The sequence below is a fragment of the Benincasa hispida genome, chromosome 3 (assembly GCF_027475165.1).
Source record: "Benincasa hispida cultivar pf3 chromosome 3, pf3_genome.v1.1, whole genome shotgun sequence".
Classification (NCBI taxonomy): domain Eukaryota; kingdom Viridiplantae; phylum Streptophyta; class Magnoliopsida; order Cucurbitales; family Cucurbitaceae; genus Benincasa; species Benincasa hispida.
In genome coordinates, this window is record NC_143480.1 from 41,573,080 (window position 1) to 41,592,218 (window position 19,139).

The window sequence follows — 19,139 nt, forward strand, 5'->3', positions numbered from 1 at the left end:
GAGATTTTATACAAATACAACTAAAAACTCAACTAAAATCCCGGGACATATCCAATGAATCTCGGTACAATTTCATTCAATCTTTGCTGAAATTCAATTGCATTTCAGGCGTGATAAGATAAAGTCTCCAAAAAATCATCGAATTAAGTCAAGATACATAAAAAAAATGAAATATGGAAAATCATAACTATATAACTTAGCTTCTTAGATATCTCATACAACTTATAAAAACCCCAACAAACGGTAAATTAAAACTAAAGTATCTAACTAAACACAAGAAATAGTAGAATATCTCTACAAAACGAGGCTTAAAGATGCAGATATCCGTTTTAAGGATGCGAATAAAAGTGTAGGTGAGCTAAATTTGAAAGCAAGTTGAGTGAGAACCTATAATGGTTCCTATGAAGATGAAGGTTTATTTTACTCAGGGGTATTTTTGTCCTTTTCAGAAGATTGCATCATTTGAATTCCTAACGTTTCAAATTAATTCTTGATAATGATCTTGGCCACAAAGGCCCGAGAAAAAGAGTTTTCCAAAAGCGTGCTAACGTGAAAACTTAAGGGGGCATTTGGGGCAAGAGTTATCATCAAAATATAATAACCACATCTTGCTACAGTAAAAACTATTTCAAAACCTCCAATTAGCTGCAATCAACACTATTTCAAAATCTACATTTGCTATAATATTTACTATTTTACATTCATCATTTTCTTATTATTTGTTACCGTGTTTACTATTTATTTCTCAAACTAAAATAGTTTACACCTAAAACACATACTATTATAACCAAAACCAAAATAATCTACATCCAAAACGTAAACTATCCTAACTATGATAACCTACAACTATAATAACTAAATCATAGCTTTAAACGTCCATTCTTTTAGACCATTTTCCCAAAAACTTAAAAAAAGGGTCAAAACCAGCCTAAATTACTAGTGCGATATTCGGCAATTTCCCTTCGTTTATGTCGTTGAAGCTTCAATTAATGGCAAAAGAAACTAGAAAGCAGCGGCAACAACATTGGTAAGGCAGGCGGATCCGATTCTTAAACGTGAAGTGGACTATCATCCTTCCGGATTGAATATCACCCACGTCTTCCATGATCGTTACTGCAATTACCAGCGAGGAATTTGACGTGTTCGTTCATCTTTCCTTTTAGATTTTGGAATTCGCGTTGTTTGGTGGGTTAATGGAGCAGGAGAGAAGTTTGCCGGGTTCATCGCTTAGCCCTAGATCTCCGTCTTCGCAGCCTTATCTTTCAGTTTCGGTGACTGATCCTGTGAAATTGGGAAATGGGGTCCAAGCTTATATCTCATACCGAGTCATCACTAAGGTATTTGTGCATTGAGAATTGTTTTTCCATGATTCTTTGACCGCTTGTTTGATTGCTTGTTTATTTTGCTTCATTTGATGGAAATTATTGATCTAGTACATGTCTCATGTTCCCTTGTGATGACATTTTTGACTTGCCATCAAACTGCTGGCAGTCTTCATGTTCAATTGGCTGCCAACTATGTATAATTGTGTGAATTTTGTTTGTGATGTGAAGTGAAGAATGCTAATTGTGTACTTAACTAAGAAACTGGAAGAGACTGACTCATTTGGATTCGGCCGTAGTTTTACATGGTGCTTAGGAATAATAATGTGAAATAACAAAAAGAAAAAAAAGAATGCAGATTGGATATCAACGTTATCATCTAATTAAACGCGTACTTTTGGGCTTCGAAACTGATGGATGATGTTAGATATGATCGATCCCGATATTGTAAAGAGATTGAGCAGGGATGTCCTTTTGTGGGGAAATTTTAAGGCCTGATAGGAAGCTCTGAGGAGGAGTTGATGTAAATAAGCAGAAGTTCTGTACATGGTGGAAAATAAATGAATGAATGGGTTATATGCGATGAGGAGCAATGGCTGAAGGTTTTGTGACTTGTGAGTTTTCAAAGTGTTTTAAATGTGGACTATTGTTTGATGAAGTTTCTAACTCATGGAAGGAGCTCTTGTACTTTTCTCACTATTTTGCTGCGGTCTTCTTCTCTTTATGAGAATGGCAGTGAGCTTCCTGAACCTTTTTTTTTTTTTTTTTTTTAATATAATAGTTTTATTATGATTTTCCTATTATAATCCATGAAAACAGAGCATATTTGCTATCATATTGCAATTTAAGGGGCATACAATTGTCTTGCTGAATGAGAAAGCAGAAGGAATCTGCCAATAATTTGAAAGGTTGAAGTTGTATCTTAAAGAGAACTTTTCTTTCATAACATGAAACCTTTACTTCAAAAGAGGCTTTTTGTTTGCCACCTCAGTCCTCAACAAAAGAACTGTTATTTTGGAATAAGGTTGCCAAGTATTACATGTTTAGATAACAATATATTAAAAAAAATGGCCAAGGATTTCGGGTATAGGGGAAAAATACCAGGTAATTTTCGATAGGTTATGAAAGACATATTATGTGTGTGGCCTCATACTCATATGAGAATCCTATCTGTTTGTACTTTCTTCTAGAGAAGAATTTGTCAGATAAATTTTTGCACTGAGGTAACCGATTTACTAGGATTAATACATATTGCAAGAAAGCTTTTCCTTGGCATGTGAACAAAGTATATTTTTACCTTTTAATATGTATATTATAATGATTGACCGGCAGATGATTTATTATAATTTGTATTGGCAGACTAATTTTCCTGAATACCAAGGTCCAGAGAAGATTGTCATTCGGCGATACAATGATTTTGTATGGTTACACGATCGACTTTTTGAGAAGTATAAAGGCATTTTTATTCCTTCTCTTCCAGAGAAGAATGCTGTAGGTAAGAAGATTATGAGTCCCTTTTGTTTCATTATTTTTGAGGTTGGATTATTTTGCTAAATGATAATTGTGTTTCTCGTTTTACTGCTAATGCTTAGAATTCTAATATTATGTTAAACCATCAAGATATCCTTTCATTAGGTGTTGGGTTACTGTTGATGATGGGTTATAGTATTGGAAATTATGTAATGTAGTATTTTCAGCTTGCTTTTCTAATTAATCAACGTCAAGTCTATGTCATGACCAAACTTTCATTTGATAATATTTATTTTTCTCTTGTTTTCATAGTTGCACGAGGTCTATATATGCTTGGAAGCATAGAAAGTAGAGTGTTTTGGTTGGACAATTAATTAGATAGGACAAATTCAGATATATGATGCAACGTTTAGTTGTTTTAACATGCTAACAACACATAATACAAGAGGTAAGTAAGAAAGCAAGAATGTGAGACTAGATAAGGGTAGGCAAGGGCATCTCAATTTCTAGTAACATTATGTCCAGGACCTGGTAATCTAAGCCTTGCTTTTTTTGGTTGGCTCATATTACTCAGCAGTCATTTCCAAACACATATAGAGATGTTTTGCAGATAGAAAGTAAAAGATTTATAGAAAAGCTGACAAGTGGCAGGTTATTTAAGATGTTTGGATTAAGAATATAAACAATTAATGTTAGGTGCTAATTACCACTATGCTCTTCCCAATATCCTACCAATACTCCCCATATATCTTTAATAGTACTCTCACAATATGTTCCAGAAATGTTTGACCAACGTGTTCAGATATCAACTACCCATTTTCTTGAGTTGTGTTACATTTGATTACGTCTTTTTGCATTCAGAGAAAATATTAGATCTAGATTTGGAATCGATAGTTTAATTTTTTCTTTCTTTCATTGTGAGGTCATCTAAAGTGATGAGAAAAATGAGCTAGATTTGATGCGGTTAAACATGTAAAATTAATATTTGGAATAAGTTTAGTTTTTGTGTTGCAGAGAAATTTCGTTTTAGTGCTGAATTTATAGAAATGAGGCGTCAAGCTTTGGATATATTTGTAAATCGGATAGCTTCACATCACGAGCTTCAGAAGAGTGAGGATTTGAGAACCTTCTTGCAGGCGGAAGAAGAGGTGATGTTCATGGACTTCTCTTTGTTATATAGTACATCCTTTTATTCTTTTCTCTGTCCACCATATTGTTAAATGTTAGGAATCTAATTAGGGATATAAGAAGGGTATGTGGTTATGGAGTTTGGTTATAAATAGCGTGAGGAAGGAGGGAGTTAGCATTTGGTGGATGAATCAGGGCTCAAGAGAGGTCTCAAGAGGGAGGGTGCAAGTACCTCGAGTTACATGTTTTTATTGTAGTTTCTGGTTTCCTATATTTCTATGTTTGGATACCTAACACATATCAATGTTATACTGTCCATCTTCTTATAATAAAGTAAGAAGTTCCATTAAACTGACACGCATATGTTATCTTATGAGCAGACCATGGAGAGGTTGAGATCTCATGATTCTGGAATTTTCAAGAAAAAGCCAGCTGATTTAATGCAAATATTCAAGGTAAGATGAGTGGTTGGGGTGGAGGAATAATACACAATGCAAGATTTGATTGTTAGTGCCTGTATGTTTTAACGAGAAAGAAATTTTATTTCAATTTGAAAGGGAAGTACTGCCTAGTGCCAGACTTTAGAGATACGAACAATTCATATCTATCAATAAGGTGAGTATAGCAGCAACGACTGCCATTAAGTTAAGATAAATGTCCTGCAGATGCATGTTAAAAAATGGAGATTGCTTAAAAGCTCTCTTGTAGAGGAGAGAAAATAGAAAGATTCTAAATTTTTGTCTTTGGTTTGCACCTAATTCTTTCCTTTGATAGCATGAATATCTATCTGTTTCTTTTCCTCTTCTTTTTATGAACACTTTTTTTTTTTTTGCTGCCGCTGATCAGTGTTAAATCTTCTGATGGGTCACTTCTTCGTAAAAGAATTATTCTTGGGCACTTTTTGTTTTTTGATTTTCTGAATTAGGTTAGCTCTACTTGATGCAAGTTGGTCTCATTCAGATGCTAAGATGATAAATGAAAGTTCCGTAAGAAATAATATTCATATGCTCTTTCTATTGAAGATGTTGGAGCGGGCTTTTTTCAGACCTTCAAGCCTATCTGGTTTGATCTGGCTGATTTTGCGGAATTTGTATTCTAGATGGCCTCTGACCATCCCGTTAAGAACAAAATGAAGTTGTTTGCATGTTTTAGTTTCTCCTTGATAGCAGTCATATAAAATGTTGTTTTTAAAGTTTGTCAAGAGGAAGCCTAGAGGTATCTTCTCAATATATTATGCTGTCGTGAATACTTAATTAAAAAACTTCAACTGGTATGATGTCTACTCTGCTATTATCTTGTTAGAGAGATTTATGTAATTCCTTTTACTAGCTGGGAGGTTTTATTTTCCACTCGTTTTTGTGAACCTCATATGATTCAATCATACTGTTTGTCCTCCCACCCAAAAAAATGGTTATTAACAGGACGTACAATCTAAAGTGAGTGACATTGTTCTTGGAAAAGAAAAGCCGGTGGAAGAGTCAAATCCTGAATATGAAAAGCTAAAACACTACATATTTGAGCTTGAAAACCACTTAACTGAAGCCCAGAAGCATGCATATCGACTTGTGAAAAGGCATAGAGGTATATGGAAATCTTCATGATCGCTTAATTTGGCTGACATTTGTAATTTATGTTTTCATTACCATTTTATTTCATTAGAAAACAAATGAATAATGTTTGATTGTATCTGCTTGTGCACTAGAGTTGGGACAGGCGTTATCGGATTTTGGAAAGGCTGCCAAGCTTCTTGGTGCTTGTGAAGAAAATGCTGTTGGCAAGGGCTTCTCAGAACTGGGAGCCAAATCAGAGATGTTGTCAATTAAGTTGCAAAAGGAGGTATATTTAGAGTGTGTTCGCATACCTTCTTGATGACCAAAAGTGTTTCTTCTAAAATCTACCACGTTTAGTAACAAACAAACCTCACTTGAAAACGTTATTTTGAGGGATCCTTGCAAGCTCGTTTCCCAGAAAAGTGATTTTGAAGTTATCAACCCACTTTAAATTCACTTTATGGAAATTTGAATTATGGCTTAGAGGAGTTTATTATATTTACATTACTTTTACATTGATGTATATCTGCAGGCTCACCAACTTCTGATGAATTTTGAGGAACCTTTGAAAGATTATGTTCGTACCGTGCAATCTATTAAGGTAATTTCCTCCCTCTCACGACCTTACTTGAACATGATCTATTATATAGATTGTATGTCCTTGAGTTTTAAAATTTCCCTCCCTCCCCATTTGAGTTGATTTTGAAATTGACTCATCTAACTTTCAAATTTGTGGCATTACTTTCTGAATCCTTGTACTGGACTCTTAAAAGTTTAGTTGGGCTTGGTTACCATAAGTATCGCTATAATGTTCCCACGATGTTGGTACAAGTTGGGGTTCAAAATTTATATTTATTTTTCATACAGGGGCTGAAATGATTTGTCTTGGAGTATATATACCTCATTGTCATCTTGGTCGATGCATTTGCATTTGAATTAATTAAAATAAGTTTGTGTTCGTTTGGTATATGTCCTTAGTAAGATTTGTTTTCTTTTGTTTGAAACAGGCCACCATAGCCGAGAGAGCCAATGCCTTCAGGCAGCAATGTGAACTTGCCGAAACAACAAAGCTGAAAGAGATAAATCTGTATGCATCCAATAACTTATCTCTATTTTCATCTGTTTTCATTTATGTCGTTGTAATAACAGGCTAGCACAGTGTCCTGTGTTTAGTTACCTCTAAAATTCATTCTATTGAGTTCTATCTGCTTATCATACCAAGAAATTTAGCGTATAAGTTCAATGGTCTGCAGAGACAAACTCATGCTAATGAGATCCGATAAAGCAGCTGAGGCTGAGGTGGAGTACAAAGAGGTATGTGAACTTCAATGAACATAATTTGGTTACTTCTCAGAAGACCAAATCTTGTTCTAAATAGAATTAGTTTGGCTGTACAGTTGAAGGCAGCGAGTGAGGAAGCGACCAAAAAATTTGAGACAATAGTGGCACTAATGAATCAAGAGACCATAAGATTCCAGGAACAGAAAACATTAGACATGGGGCTCGCTTTCCATGAATTTGCAAAAGGACAGGCCCGTTTGGCAAATGGGGTCGCCGATGCATGGAGAAGTCTCCTTCCCAAGCTCGAGGCCCTCTCAGTTTCATGAACAATTACGTCCTGCTACCACAAAGACATGCTTTGGTAGTCATCTTGAACAGCAGATGCAGAGATTGTAGTAACGAAAGCAACACCTGTATTGGTTTTGTTTTCTGCTTTTCCATCTTCTGTACAGATTTAAATATGGCGTTGTAGTCTTAGACATCTTTGGCAGATCAAATTCCATCACACTTCACTTGCTATCATTCTTCATACTGTGTTGGGTTCACTCAGCAGTTTCCCTTTACTTAAATAGTTCAGTAGTCTATGATACTTGAAAGGATGAAGTGACCTTTATGGGGGGTTGGTTTTTTGGTCTGTAGATGTGCTCGACGAGATAATGGTGGACAAAATAGCTAATTCTTTTCTTTATTTTCTTTTTCATATTGGGACCTTTTTTCTTACAATGGTAATTTGACATGTTGACATGTTCTTCCTCCTTAGATTGAGAGTTTGATCTCCCCTGTTATACTAAAAAATGAATACACACACAGTATATGTGAAATCTGTAGACAATTTATTAAAATAAATTTGTTTTAAGTAGCGCGATTAGATGTTGTCATAAACTTTTAGTGTAAGTCACTGTAATATCACAACACATGTACGAGATATATTTGAAACTATAATTTATTTGAATTATTAGAAATATATATAAGAATAGTTTTTATAGGAGATATATTTGAAACTATAATTTATTTGAATTATTATAAATATATATATAAGAATAGTTTTAATTTTTTTTTTGAATTTTTTTTTTTCACATATAAAATAAAACATTTAACTGACATGAGTTGGGTTACCTAATGAAAAATAAGGTTGAATGTAGACATTAAGTGGTTATAATTGAAGTGTTGGCCATACATTCTTTAATATGATTTAATTAAGTTAAAAATCACTTTTAGTCGATTTAGTCCTTATATTTTTCAAATTTGTAACAATTTAGTCTTTGAACTTTAATAACTATTTAGTCCTTGTATTTTACAATTTGTAACGATTTAATCTCTATCGTAAAAAGTACTATTAAGATTTCATAATTATTTTTACACAAATAGATTGATGAACTATTTTAGGGTCAAATTTGTTTATAAATATAATGACTAAATTGTTACATAACAAAATTAACATTCAAGTTTGATGAAATTTTTCACGAAAAACACTAAAATATATCAAAGTTGAAATTTTAAGGACTAAATTGTTATATGGATTAAAGTATTATATACTAAAGTTTAAAGACTAAAGGCGTGTTTGGAATACATTTTCAAGTTTTAATTTAAAAAATAAATCATTTTGAAAGAATTGTAAATCATTTGAAAAGAAATTGGAGTGTTTGGTCAACCACTCAAAATAATTTTTCATATATATTTTAATCCTTTTTATTGAAAATGTTTATAAAAAAGAATTTTTTAAAAAAATTGTATTTCTCAAGTCAATTCAAACGGGTCCTAAATTATTATCATTTAAAAAATATAAAGACTAAATCATTACAAATTAAAATTCATACATTAAAAGTGACTTTAACAAAAAAAAAAAAAAAAAAAACCTATAAAACTTGAAACAAAATAATCATAACTCAGATTAAAAATATGAACACATTTCAACAATCTTTTTTAATATTATTTGTTTTAGTACAACTAGTAAGAATATGTGGATTCAAACCTTGAAGAGTATATATTAATTATCGTAGCTGATAAATATGCTCATTCGTTAATTGAGCAACATTTATTAATTTTTTAAAGATTTAAAGATTTATATATCTATTTGCGGTCCTAATAAAATGTAAAATTTAGTTTTTAGAATTTAAAAATTTTATTAGTTTAGAATATAGGGATTTTCAAGAATAGTAAAAATAAAGGAAATTATTTATAAAAAATAATAAAATTTAATATTTTTTAATAGAGATGGATAGAAATCGATAGAAAAAATCCATCATTATAGTGTATAATAGATAATAATAAAAACCTATGATGTCTCTTAAGTTTTAGTTTTGTTATTTCAATTAATAGTTTGGCATAAGGAAAATTTATTTTCTTTTTGTTATTTTGACACTCCATCCTCATATTTTCTCTTAAAAAAGAAAAGAAAAGAAAAAAAACGGACCAACCGTCAAACCTTTCTCCTCACAGTGGCTTCCCATCGCTGAAACACTATCCTCTCTTTCGTTTTCTTTCTCTCAGCTCCTTTTCCTGTTGCTTCTTCGGTATCAGATCCATGGAAGCCATTTCTCATTCAACAAAGCAATTCATTCGTTACACAACTGTCAATTATCGGCCATGTATTTTGTCTCCAATGGCGTCTCATCCGTCACTGGTTTTCGTCGCTTGGAACACTCGCCATCGGCAAATCTCCAAGTTCTCTCAACTCTCAAGTCCATGCCTCAGGAATACGAAGCTGGTGCCCAAGTCTTCGGATGAGAACTACGATATTGTGCCCTCAGAAGATGACCCTGAAGATGGAGTATCACTTGGGACCATGAAATTGCCTTCGGACATTGACATTGCTAGATTTCAGGTCTTACTCTTCCAGGTAGGTCAAATTTCCTCCCCTTTTCTGATTTGTTTTTGCTTTACTGCTTCAATAACCGATGAAGAGTAGAATAGGCAAGTATCTTGGCTGTCTGGAGTAATTTGTGAGTGATGTGTTTCGATTGCAACAGTGGGCCAATAGTCTTTGCCAGGGAGCTAACTTGCCGCTTCCAGTGCCTCTGAAGGTGAGTCAATGGGTTTACATTCTATCGGTTCCTGATTATAATTTTTGAATGATAAATTAATGTTAGAGGTTCTATATAGAAGCTAGACGTCATCATGCTCGATCATAGTTAATGGTGCCGGCCAATTTGGGAAAAGAGAATACTGTCGCCAACGAAAAGCCAAGTGGCTATTTGGTAATGCCGAAATAAAATTAGGAGCAAGAAGTTGACAAAAAAAACCCAACCAACAAGACATTTTAGGACCGGATTGGATAATAGGTCTCAACAAAGCAGTTCAAAAGCTGTTTTTTTTTTTTTTTTTTTGTTTTCTTGTTTTGTGGGTTCTGATATGTATTTATATGATGATATAGCATCTTAATAGTCTTAAATCACTGATTGACCCAAAAGTTTAAGCTCATGAGTTAAGGTAAATTTAATATTGTATCACCTAACAAATAGTTATTCTCTTGTGAATAGACTTACACAACTGCTCTTGATTAGCATTGCCTAGCATGATGAGACGAATGCATATGCGCTTTATAACTTTGAACAGTTAAATCTAACAACTATGACAAATTTTTGCTTTATTTTGGTGTTCTTAATCTTTGCTATGCATAAGATATGAGGAGTTCTCATACATAATTACTTGATTACCTTTATCAACAAAAGCTCTAGCGGAAACTTATTTTCATGACAATCAAACAGGTTGACAAAATACCCAGTGGAGTTAGACTTGGTTTTATCACAATTGGAGATGGAAAGACGGAAGTTCTGGTGTATATAGATTGCTTGGTTTTTCCTGCTACTGCCAATACTAATCCAATTTTTCGAGCCATAAGAAATGGACGCTTAAGGGACCAGTCACCTCCTGGTGAACCGAGAATTATGAGGAGTCTTTTGGGTGCTTTGAAAAAATCAGTTGAAATTTCTAGAGTATGAGTTAATATTTGTCTATGTAAATGTAACAAACTTGTCTTTTCTTCTGTCATTAGGTAATGTAAATGACTGTCAGTGAAGGTTCACTTGGACATCAGATCTGGCTCGTTTTTTTTCCCCATATCTTAACATTTCAATATGGCTTGAATTAGAAAAAAATATTTCTTTTGGCTTTAGACTCATTCAGAAAACTACGATATAAGATTCTATTAAATCAAAACAGCACAACAACATAATACTAATCTTTTGGATGTCTTCTACTGATTTAGAATGCACAACACTTGCTTTTCACTTTTTGGAATATCCACAAATTGTTGATGGAGACATTGGAAAGATGCTGACAAGAAAGCTAAAAACAAGGACATTTCGGTGGAAGTCTTATTATTATTAGTGTTTGGTACATTCACGCTGAAATCAAAATTAGCTTTTGTGTTGGCCAATGCACTCCTTGTCAAGGCATAAACTAGAACAGAGTAATTAGAAGGGGAAAAAACATGAAGAAAGCTATGAGCTGATAATTATATGGTTTGTCAACAGCTATAAATTCAGATAAATATATTTATCTAAACCTGAACGTTGTTTGTTTTTTTTTTACTTGCTTTCTATGGTATTCTTAAATTGACCATTAGAATGAACTTTTCATTACTTTCTTAACCTCAAAGAGATGGAAGAACTGAAAACTGCTGATAGAATGTGTGGTGATGAAGTAGAGAATGGTTTCGATGCAATTGTTATAGGGTCAGGATATGGTGGTTCTGTTGCTGCATGTCGGATGTCTATGGCAGGGATAAAAGTTTGTTTACTTGAGAAAGGCCGCAAATGGGAATCTCAGGATTTTGTTACTGACAGTATGAAAATAACTTCAGCTGTGAGGATGGAAAATCGCAATTTAGGCGTAAGCTTTGGTCCTAAAGATGCATTATTCCAGGTAATTTTCCTCATAGTGTTATTCTATAGTTGTTCCTTTGAGATTCAGAGCTAGTATGAAGAAGATGACTTGTATGCATATTTGGCACTTATACGAGGATATTAATCAAGATTTTGATATTTCAAGGAGTAATGAAGTAATCATGATTAAATTTTTTATTTTACATTTCATGAAAAACCAGAGATGCGCTGTGCCATGCAATGCAACTTTTAATTATTCAGATATATTCAAAAGCAGCTTTGAAGTTATTATACATCTGTATATAGTTAATGGGACAATCAGTATCTAAAGGAGTTGCTTAAACCAGATTATACTTCACATCTTCAGAAACTAATTAGTTTGTAATTGACTATTCATAAAATGTGTTGAATTTTAGGTTTTCGAACAAAATGATTCTCTAGCTACTGTAGCCTGTGGGCTAGGGGGAGGTTCGCTAGTGAATGCTGGAGTGATGCTTCCAACCCCAGTTCTTGTTAGAAAGGATCCAAACTGGCCAAAAGAATGGGAAAGGGATTGGTCTTTCTGTGAAGCTGCTGCTGCAGCCATGCTGAAGGTACAAAGTATTCCGGTCAAATTTCCTTCCGCCAAAGTCTTAGAAGAAATTGTTGACGAAGAGATCGAAGGAAGTTTTGAGTCTTCGATGAATCTTAGCATTAACTTCGATATTGAGGAATCATTGTCTAGTTCACAGAAAATCCAACAGCGTGGTAACTGCTTAGCTTGTGGAAATTGTCTTGCTGGCTGTCCTTATAATGCAAAGAGTTCAACAGACAAAAATTATTTATTGGCAGCCATCCAGGTATTCTTTCCACTGCATTTCAATTACTAAATCTACTTGTGTGTAATTATGTATATATTTAACACGTGTCATCTACAGAAGAGCTTTTCTTTTGATAAGATAGAAGATCGCTGATCAATAAAATTTACAAAAAGGATTCCTGAAGCTTATATACAAAAAATCATATTGATAATTGAAATACCACAAAATCAACATTGATTAACTTCTGTCAAGTTATGTGTGCAATGACTCCCCCTTCTGCCTTCTCTCAACACCTATTCTATTCATCTAGTAGTGCTCGTCTTAATCCATACAAGCTTGTTCTTTTCCCATCTAACTCCTAGGATGTAACTACTCTTAATAGTTGTGTTATGAAGGGTTGGCAATCCCACACATGCTGCTCGGCTGACATGGAATTTCTAGTTGCATTCAATTATTTAATCACTGACCTTCCTTCATTTCATTAATTTTTTCGATTTTCTAAACAAGGAATCTACTGGCCTGTTACAGGATAATGTCTAGACAATGCCTTTTATGTCTCATTAGCACTTTGTTTGAGATCTATCCTTTTCCTTTGTGTAGGCAGGTTGTGTTGTTCATACTACATGTCAAGTTCAGTATGTTGTAAAAAATTCACTTAACCAGGAAGGCAAAACCTCCCGAGAAAGAAAATGGTCTGTTTACTTGAATGAGATTGATTTTATCACCTGTGATTTTGTAATCCTTTCAGGTAAGGAAGAAGCAAGATAGTTGATTACTTGGATGAATTTCTATGATTACTCATTTTTTACGATTACTTAAATTTTAATCTTTTCATCTCAGCTGGAGTTTTTGGTACAACTGAGATACTCTTTCGGTCTCAAATGAGAGGACTAAAAGTTTCTGAATCACTTGGCTGCGGATTTAGCTGTAATGGAAATGCTGTGGCCTACCTTGCTGGGAGTCCTGCACCTTTGAATGCTTATGGATTAGATAGAGAGCAGTTATGGAAAAAATCTTTTCATGAACGGCCAGGACCATCTATCTCTTCTTCGTATACATCTTCATTGGGATTTACAATTCAGGTGCATAAATGTCTTCACTTGCAAAAACTTGATTCTCTGTTGGGAAATATAGGGCTTGAGATCGTTTTCCTTCTATTTTATTGATTATCGCGTTCTTGATAAAAAAAAAAATAGAAATTTTATTGAATGCAATGGAAGAACAGAACAGGTTGGCCAGAACTACCAGAAGAGCAAACTATATGAAAAACCAGCACACTCTGTATAAGAGAAAATGTATATATACACAATGAATCTCCACCTGCAGCTATACCAAAAATTTATAAGTAGTTCACAAAAGGAGTATATTTCTTACAATAGAACTGGTAAAAATCATTGAACACTTTTTTTTTATGGAAAAGAAAATTCATTAAACACTAGATGGGAAAGATTTGTCGATAGCCTGGAGGCTGGAAATATCTACCTAGCAACATGTTATTGAGCCACCTCCCACATTTTACACTAAATATTTCTTAATTATAAAAATCTGCTTGAAATAGAACGTGGGCTTCTTGAGCTACTATGACGATACACTTTAGAAAACCAACCATTCTCCTCGAAGCCATATTTATTGGTTATACTTATACTATGCTATAAATACGGATTTATTTAGCAAGTGTCAGGTCGACTTGCAAAGAAGGGGTATATTTCTCTTTTGTTATTTCTAGAACCCGAAACCTTCACGATCCATTGGAGATTTGGAGGTAAATCGTTCTTTAATAAATTTGATGATAATATCAATCCATCTTAGCTCCTTGGAAAAGGTCCTTAAGGATCTTGTTAACTTTATTTGCCATAGGAACGGGGATGGAGAGAACTGGATTATCTAATCTAAGTAGGCAATTAGCAAATGATTTGCACAAGAGTGATCTAGGGATCTCCTCTAAAAACTTGAGAATTTTTCCATTTACTAGGACAATTAATGATCTTTTCGAACCAATGTTTCTGGAAAGTAGGAATTAAGGTTTTTAGGATTGCCCTGCCTCTCACGGACATGTCAAAATAATTAATAGGTAACCTACCTTCCTGGAAACTAGTTATTTAGGTCCCAATTGTTAACCATTTCGTTTTTTGTTTTTGGTTTTTGAAAATTAAGCCTATTTCCTTTCTATTTCTTACAATGATTTGCATCTTTCTTAAGTACAGTGGTTGAATTCTTAGTCAAATTCCAAAAACAAACAAGTTTTTAAAAGCTACTTTTTTTAATTTTCAAATTTTGGATTGGTTATTTAAACCATTGGTAAAATGATGTAGGGGCATTTCGGGCATTTTGGGAATGTTCGGTAATTTCCATTTGTACTAATTTTAATTTGTTTTCTTTTTTAGTTTAGGTATGGAAACACCCTTCCCCTTTAGGTCTATTTAAAGGGGATTTAGAATTAGAATTAGTTAGGTAGTTAGGGTGAAACAACCCTTTCCCTTTGGGTCTATTCAAAGGGATCATTGTCTACATTTCTCTCTAATCAATAATACTCTACTTCAAGATTTTTTTCCAAGATTTGAGTCTACACCAAAAACGTAGATAACAAAGGAAGAAATTTAGTTTATTTCACAATAGAATAGAATTATGTAATCTTAATATTTTTTTGTAATTTCATACTATCAATGAAATCAATTCAAATGTTTCTCATAAAAAAAAAATTGGAGGTGTAAATAGTGTTTATAAGCTTAATTTTCAAAACAAAAAACAAAAAACCAAATGGTTATCAAACAAAGCCTTAAGGATTGCCTCTCATGGGCATGCCAAGATAATTGATAGTTCATTCACCTTTCTTGCAGATGTAAAATGAAAACGATAGCCGATTGAAGAAGACATCCTGAATTATAATGATGAACCATTGAATTGATTAAATAATACTTCCACTATATTAATAATTTATGATGAGATACTGAACCATTGACCATAATTTGCTGTTAAATATTACTTCTTTTCCTAATGCATGACGAAAAATAGCCCTTTACCCTTTTTATTTAAAAGGTCCATTTATGTTCATAAAATGTCCTTTTGAGTTGTAAAAATTGCTCTTTTGAATTTTAACTGAATTCTTTTTCCTTGTGCCGTAGAGTGCAGTACTTCCTTCGGCTTATCCTAACCTGCTTTTTAAAGGCATTACAACTTATGGGTGGCCCAATGGCTACTGGTTCTTCCATGGGATTTTAGATAAGTTGAAACAAATTCTAAGCTTCAAAGCCAGCCAAGCAATTGTTCTAAACGCAATGGGTTATGACAAGGGCGACGGAAAAATTATGTTGCAAAGGGACACAGATAAAATTTCTTTTTTCCCACCACTTGACCCTCTACTACCACAAAAAATAAATGTCTTTCAAAGAATCACAAAAAAGTTAGGGGGGGTTCTTTTCATTTCAAGATACCGAAGCACATCAGTTCACCATTTAGGTGGGTGCAATGTGGCATCTGATCCTTCTCGTGGTGTTTGCAATGCCAGTGGTCAGGTTTTTGATCCCACGAATCCTGATTCTGTGCATCCAGGCCTCTATGTTTGTGATGCTTCATTAATTCCACGTTCTGTTGGTGTAAATCCATCTTTTACAATCACAATTGTTTCTGAACATGTAAGCAAGCATCTTGTGAGTGAGATTCTCAAGTACAAGTGCCAACATGGTCTTGACGTTTCTGCTAGCAATGATAATAAGCATTCTATCCACAAAACAATTATAAATAGATCCCAGAGTTCAATAGTCATGGTTAAAGAAACCATGAAGGGTTATGTGGGAGGAATGCCTTGTGCCATTTTTCTCATAATGAAGATGAACTCCGAGGGTCAGAAAGATTTCAGTCAATCAAAAGGAAGTCTAGGAGAATGTCATCCACTTCTTAGAGGAAAAGTTGGTGGATATGTAGAATTTCGGGCCATTGAGAAGGACAATCTATACATTATCGATGGGGAAGTAAATTTGTGTGATACTGGTTGCAGAACTCCCTTCACTCAGTATATGACTTATCACCTTCTTCTTGCAGCTTCTTCTGGTTCAAGGTGAGAGTTTAAGCTTGTTTGATGTATTCGACTTCCATACCACTTATCATTTTATATTTTGGATAACATTGTAAAGCCATGCAGGATTATACTTTATTCTAAAGAAGTTAAAATGCAGATATATTCTGAAGGGGAAGAAGACCTTGAATCCTTATCTTTTTGGTTTATATGCTTGGCGAGAGATGACAACACTGCATGTGAGAGTTGAAAAAGTTGTAGAAAAAAGTTCGATGAATGATATTGCCATTTTTGAAGGGGAACTCAGCATCTCAGTTTTAGAACTTCTCAAGAGTTTCTTAAGTCTTAAGGGAGAAAAGAGAGGACAGTTCATTAGTCTTTTGTTAAAGACGTTTATGAGAACCTATATCTTACAGACACCACGGTTGACTTACAAAAGCTCAACACCAATGGGGTTCTTAGAAAACCTTTACGGATACACTTCTCGTTTTGAAATCACAACAGGTACTAACTAAAGTCGGTGGTCTCGTGCAGTTCTGAAAATTGATAAGACTTCCAAGAAGAAAATATTAATTCCCATTTTTAGGATGTCAATGTTCATTTCTTTATGTCTTGCTTTAGTTTTCAACTTGTCTCAGCCGTTGTCATATGTATGGTGCAGAAGATGGAATTACCGTCGGTTGCATAAAATTTAGCTGTGCCCAATATTCATCGAGGGTTCAAGAAGGAAAACAACGTAATCCAGTTATCCTGATTAATGGCTATTCAACAGAAAGTTACTATCTGCCAACAGAACCCACTGATTTGACTAGAACTTTACTTGGAGAAGGGCATGATGTCTGGCTATTGCAATCAAGATTACACCCTCTAAATCCTTCTAATGACTTCACAATAGCAGATATTGGCAGATTTGACATCCCTGCTGGTAATATATTCAGAAGAATTTAACCGCTTGTACTTTTTTAGTACTGAATTCCTTTGTTTTCAATGAGCTTTTTGTTTTTCGTTTCTTTCTGCAGCAATCAACAAGATCCTAGAAATGGATGGGTCCTGCAGAAAGGTACATATTGTTGCACACTGTGTTGGAGGGTTGGCATCACACATGTCTCTCATGGGAGGACATGTCTCTAATTCTTGTGTGGCCTCTCTCTCTTGTACCAACTCTTCAATGTTTTTCAAGCTAACCGTTTCGTCAATGGTCAAAATGTGGCTTCCTCTGGTCCCAGTGAGTCCAACTTTCTGAATATTTGCTCGAGTTGATAGTTTTCTGAATAATAGTGTCAAAATGTGATTGATTAGGATCAGGAAAATGTCTAGACTACAGATCTTAATTAGACAACTCTGAGTTTCATCTCTCTTTGGGTTAATGAATAACGAAGTAAATCTCTTTGGGCGCATTTGGAATCTTTTATGCAGATATCCATGGCTATACTTGGCAAGAACAAGATCCTCCCTCTCTTGGCAACATCTAGTATCAGCAGAAGGCATCAGCTCCTAAAATTGATAGCCTATTTGTTACCACGGTACGAGAGGTGCACCTGCAACGAATGTGAAGTTTTCTCTGGCATATTTGGCAACACATTTTGGCATGAAAATGTGAGTCCTTCTCTTCATCATTGGTTAAACAAGGAAAGCTCCACAATGCTCCCCATGGCAGCATTTCCTCACCTCAGAAAAATTTGCAATGCCGGTTTCATTGTCGACGAGGAAGGGAACAACAATTACTTGATACATCCAGAGAGAATGGCATTCCCAACGCTATACATATCAGGTGGAAGGAGTCTTCTGATAAGTCCTCTCACTTCCTTTCTGGCTAACAAATACATGAAGTTGCATCAATCAAAATTTAGACATGAAAGGGTGGTTGTGGATGGCTTTGGGCATTCTGATCTGTTGATTGGAGAGAAGTCTTGTAAGGAAGTATTCCCCCACATTCTGTCACATATTAAATTAGCTGAAAAAGAAGGTGCAATCACTGGTGATGCCAAAAAGAGATACAGGAGTGGGGAGGCATTGTCTTGGAGTGAAGATCCACATGATGGGTATGAAGGCTTTGCTACTTGGTTTTCCCCTTGGGTTATTACTTGGATGTTCTTATGTCTTTTGGTTTTGTTATTGTTTCCACTCTTCAGTTGAATACTTTCTACAACATAGTGTTAGAAATTTGGGGGTAGAGCAAAGTTTGAATTTTCACTCCAAAATGGTGTGGTTTGGTAATAGCAAAAATGTTATACTTTTACTTGTAAAGTTCTGTTTTTCAATTTGATTTACATTTTTCTAATTTAATCATATATCTGCAAAGTCTAAAGTTAGTTTTTCAATGTACTTGTAAATAAATTTTAGGTCAAATGGTAAAAACAACCCATGAAGTATAGTGGTAGCTGCAATATATCCTTAAATATAAATTGTAAAAATTGGACCTTTAAACTTCTTTAGGTGTTAAAATTGGACTCTTAAAGTTACAATAATTGTAGAAATTGGGCTCAAATGATAAAAAGTTAACTTCTAAACTTATACAATTATTACAATTTCTACCATTATGGAACAAAGAATGAGAACTTAAATAACTACTCTAAAAACATTTTAATTAAATAATTAATTTTCTCATTAATTTTTTTATATAGTTAATTTTACATGGATGATTTGAATTTAAAGAGAAATTTTAAACTTTTCAATAGAAAAAAAATAATTGTCTATAAGATATTCATATATCTATTTTAAATTTAAATGTGTGATTAAACATATTTATC

At 34.0% G+C, this 19,139-nt stretch overlaps 3 protein-coding genes across 4 annotated transcripts; all 3 read left to right on the forward strand.

The window, feature by feature from the left end:
• Positions 1–878: 878 nt before the first annotated feature.
• On the forward strand, positions 879–7,510 carry SNX1 (sorting nexin 1). 2 transcript variants are annotated; one of them, XM_090311444.1, is made up of 11 exons: positions 879–1,027; positions 1,164–1,337; positions 2,682–2,817; positions 3,807–3,940; positions 4,301–4,375; positions 5,342–5,501; positions 5,623–5,756; positions 6,003–6,071; positions 6,478–6,557; positions 6,724–6,784; positions 6,868–7,510. In XM_090311444.1, exons 2-11 carry the CDS (start codon positions 1,194–1,196, stop codon positions 7,075–7,077), a joined length of 1,203 nt encoding a protein of 400 aa, XP_090167570.1. In that variant the 5' UTR covers positions 879–1,027; positions 1,164–1,193; the 3' UTR covers positions 7,078–7,510. The 2 variants fall into 2 exon arrangements, with proteins under 2 accessions (XP_090167570.1, XP_038883387.2); XM_039027459.2 differs by having other exon boundaries at positions 879–1,337.
• A 1,493-nt stretch (positions 7,511–9,003) lies between these two features.
• LOC120073272 (uncharacterized) lies at positions 9,004–10,865 on the forward strand. Its single transcript, XM_039026012.2, has 3 exons — positions 9,004–9,590; positions 9,721–9,774; positions 10,459–10,865. Exons 1-3 carry the CDS (start codon positions 9,276–9,278, stop codon positions 10,690–10,692), a joined length of 603 nt encoding a protein of 200 aa, XP_038881940.2. The 5' UTR covers positions 9,004–9,275; the 3' UTR covers positions 10,693–10,865.
• A 347-nt stretch (positions 10,866–11,212) lies between these two features.
• LOC120073271 (uncharacterized) lies at positions 11,213–18,675 on the forward strand. Its single transcript, XM_039026011.2, has 9 exons — positions 11,213–11,617; positions 11,994–12,416; positions 12,978–13,125; positions 13,218–13,459; positions 15,500–16,431; positions 16,550–16,893; positions 17,051–17,314; positions 17,409–17,614; positions 17,806–18,675. Exons 1-9 carry the CDS (start codon positions 11,354–11,356, stop codon positions 18,523–18,525), a joined length of 3,543 nt encoding a protein of 1,180 aa, XP_038881939.2. The 5' UTR covers positions 11,213–11,353; the 3' UTR covers positions 18,526–18,675.
• Positions 18,676–19,139: the final 464 nt, after the last annotated feature.

Excerpts from the sequence above, each read along its gene's own strand:
- SNX1 (XM_039027459.2), top strand. The coding sequence starts at position 1,194 with ATGGAGCAGGAGAGAAGTTTGCCGGGTTCATCGCTTAGCCCTAGATCT. Across the intron at positions 3,941-4,300 it reads TCTTGCAGGCGGAAGAAGAG|ACCATGGAGAGGTTGAGATC; the intron begins GTGATGTTCATG and ends TCTTATGAGCAG. Across the intron at positions 5,502-5,622 it reads ACTTGTGAAAAGGCATAGAG|AGTTGGGACAGGCGTTATCG; the intron begins GTATATGGAAAT and ends CTTGTGCACTAG.
- LOC120073272 (XM_039026012.2), top strand. The coding sequence starts at position 9,276 with ATGGAAGCCATTTCTCATTCAACAAAGCAATTCATTCGTTACACAACT. Across the intron at positions 9,591-9,720 it reads TTCAGGTCTTACTCTTCCAG|TGGGCCAATAGTCTTTGCCA; the intron begins GTAGGTCAAATT and ends CGATTGCAACAG. Across the intron at positions 9,775-10,458 it reads CGCTTCCAGTGCCTCTGAAG|GTTGACAAAATACCCAGTGG; the intron begins GTGAGTCAATGG and ends ACAATCAAACAG.
- LOC120073271 (XM_039026011.2), top strand. The coding sequence starts at position 11,354 with ATGGAAGAACTGAAAACTGCTGATAGAATGTGTGGTGATGAAGTAGAG. Across the intron at positions 13,460-15,499 it reads CATTGGGATTTACAATTCAG|AGTGCAGTACTTCCTTCGGC; the intron begins GTGCATAAATGT and ends CTTGTGCCGTAG. Across the intron at positions 17,615-17,805 it reads TGTGGCTTCCTCTGGTCCCA|ATATCCATGGCTATACTTGG; the intron begins GTGAGTCCAACT and ends TCTTTTATGCAG.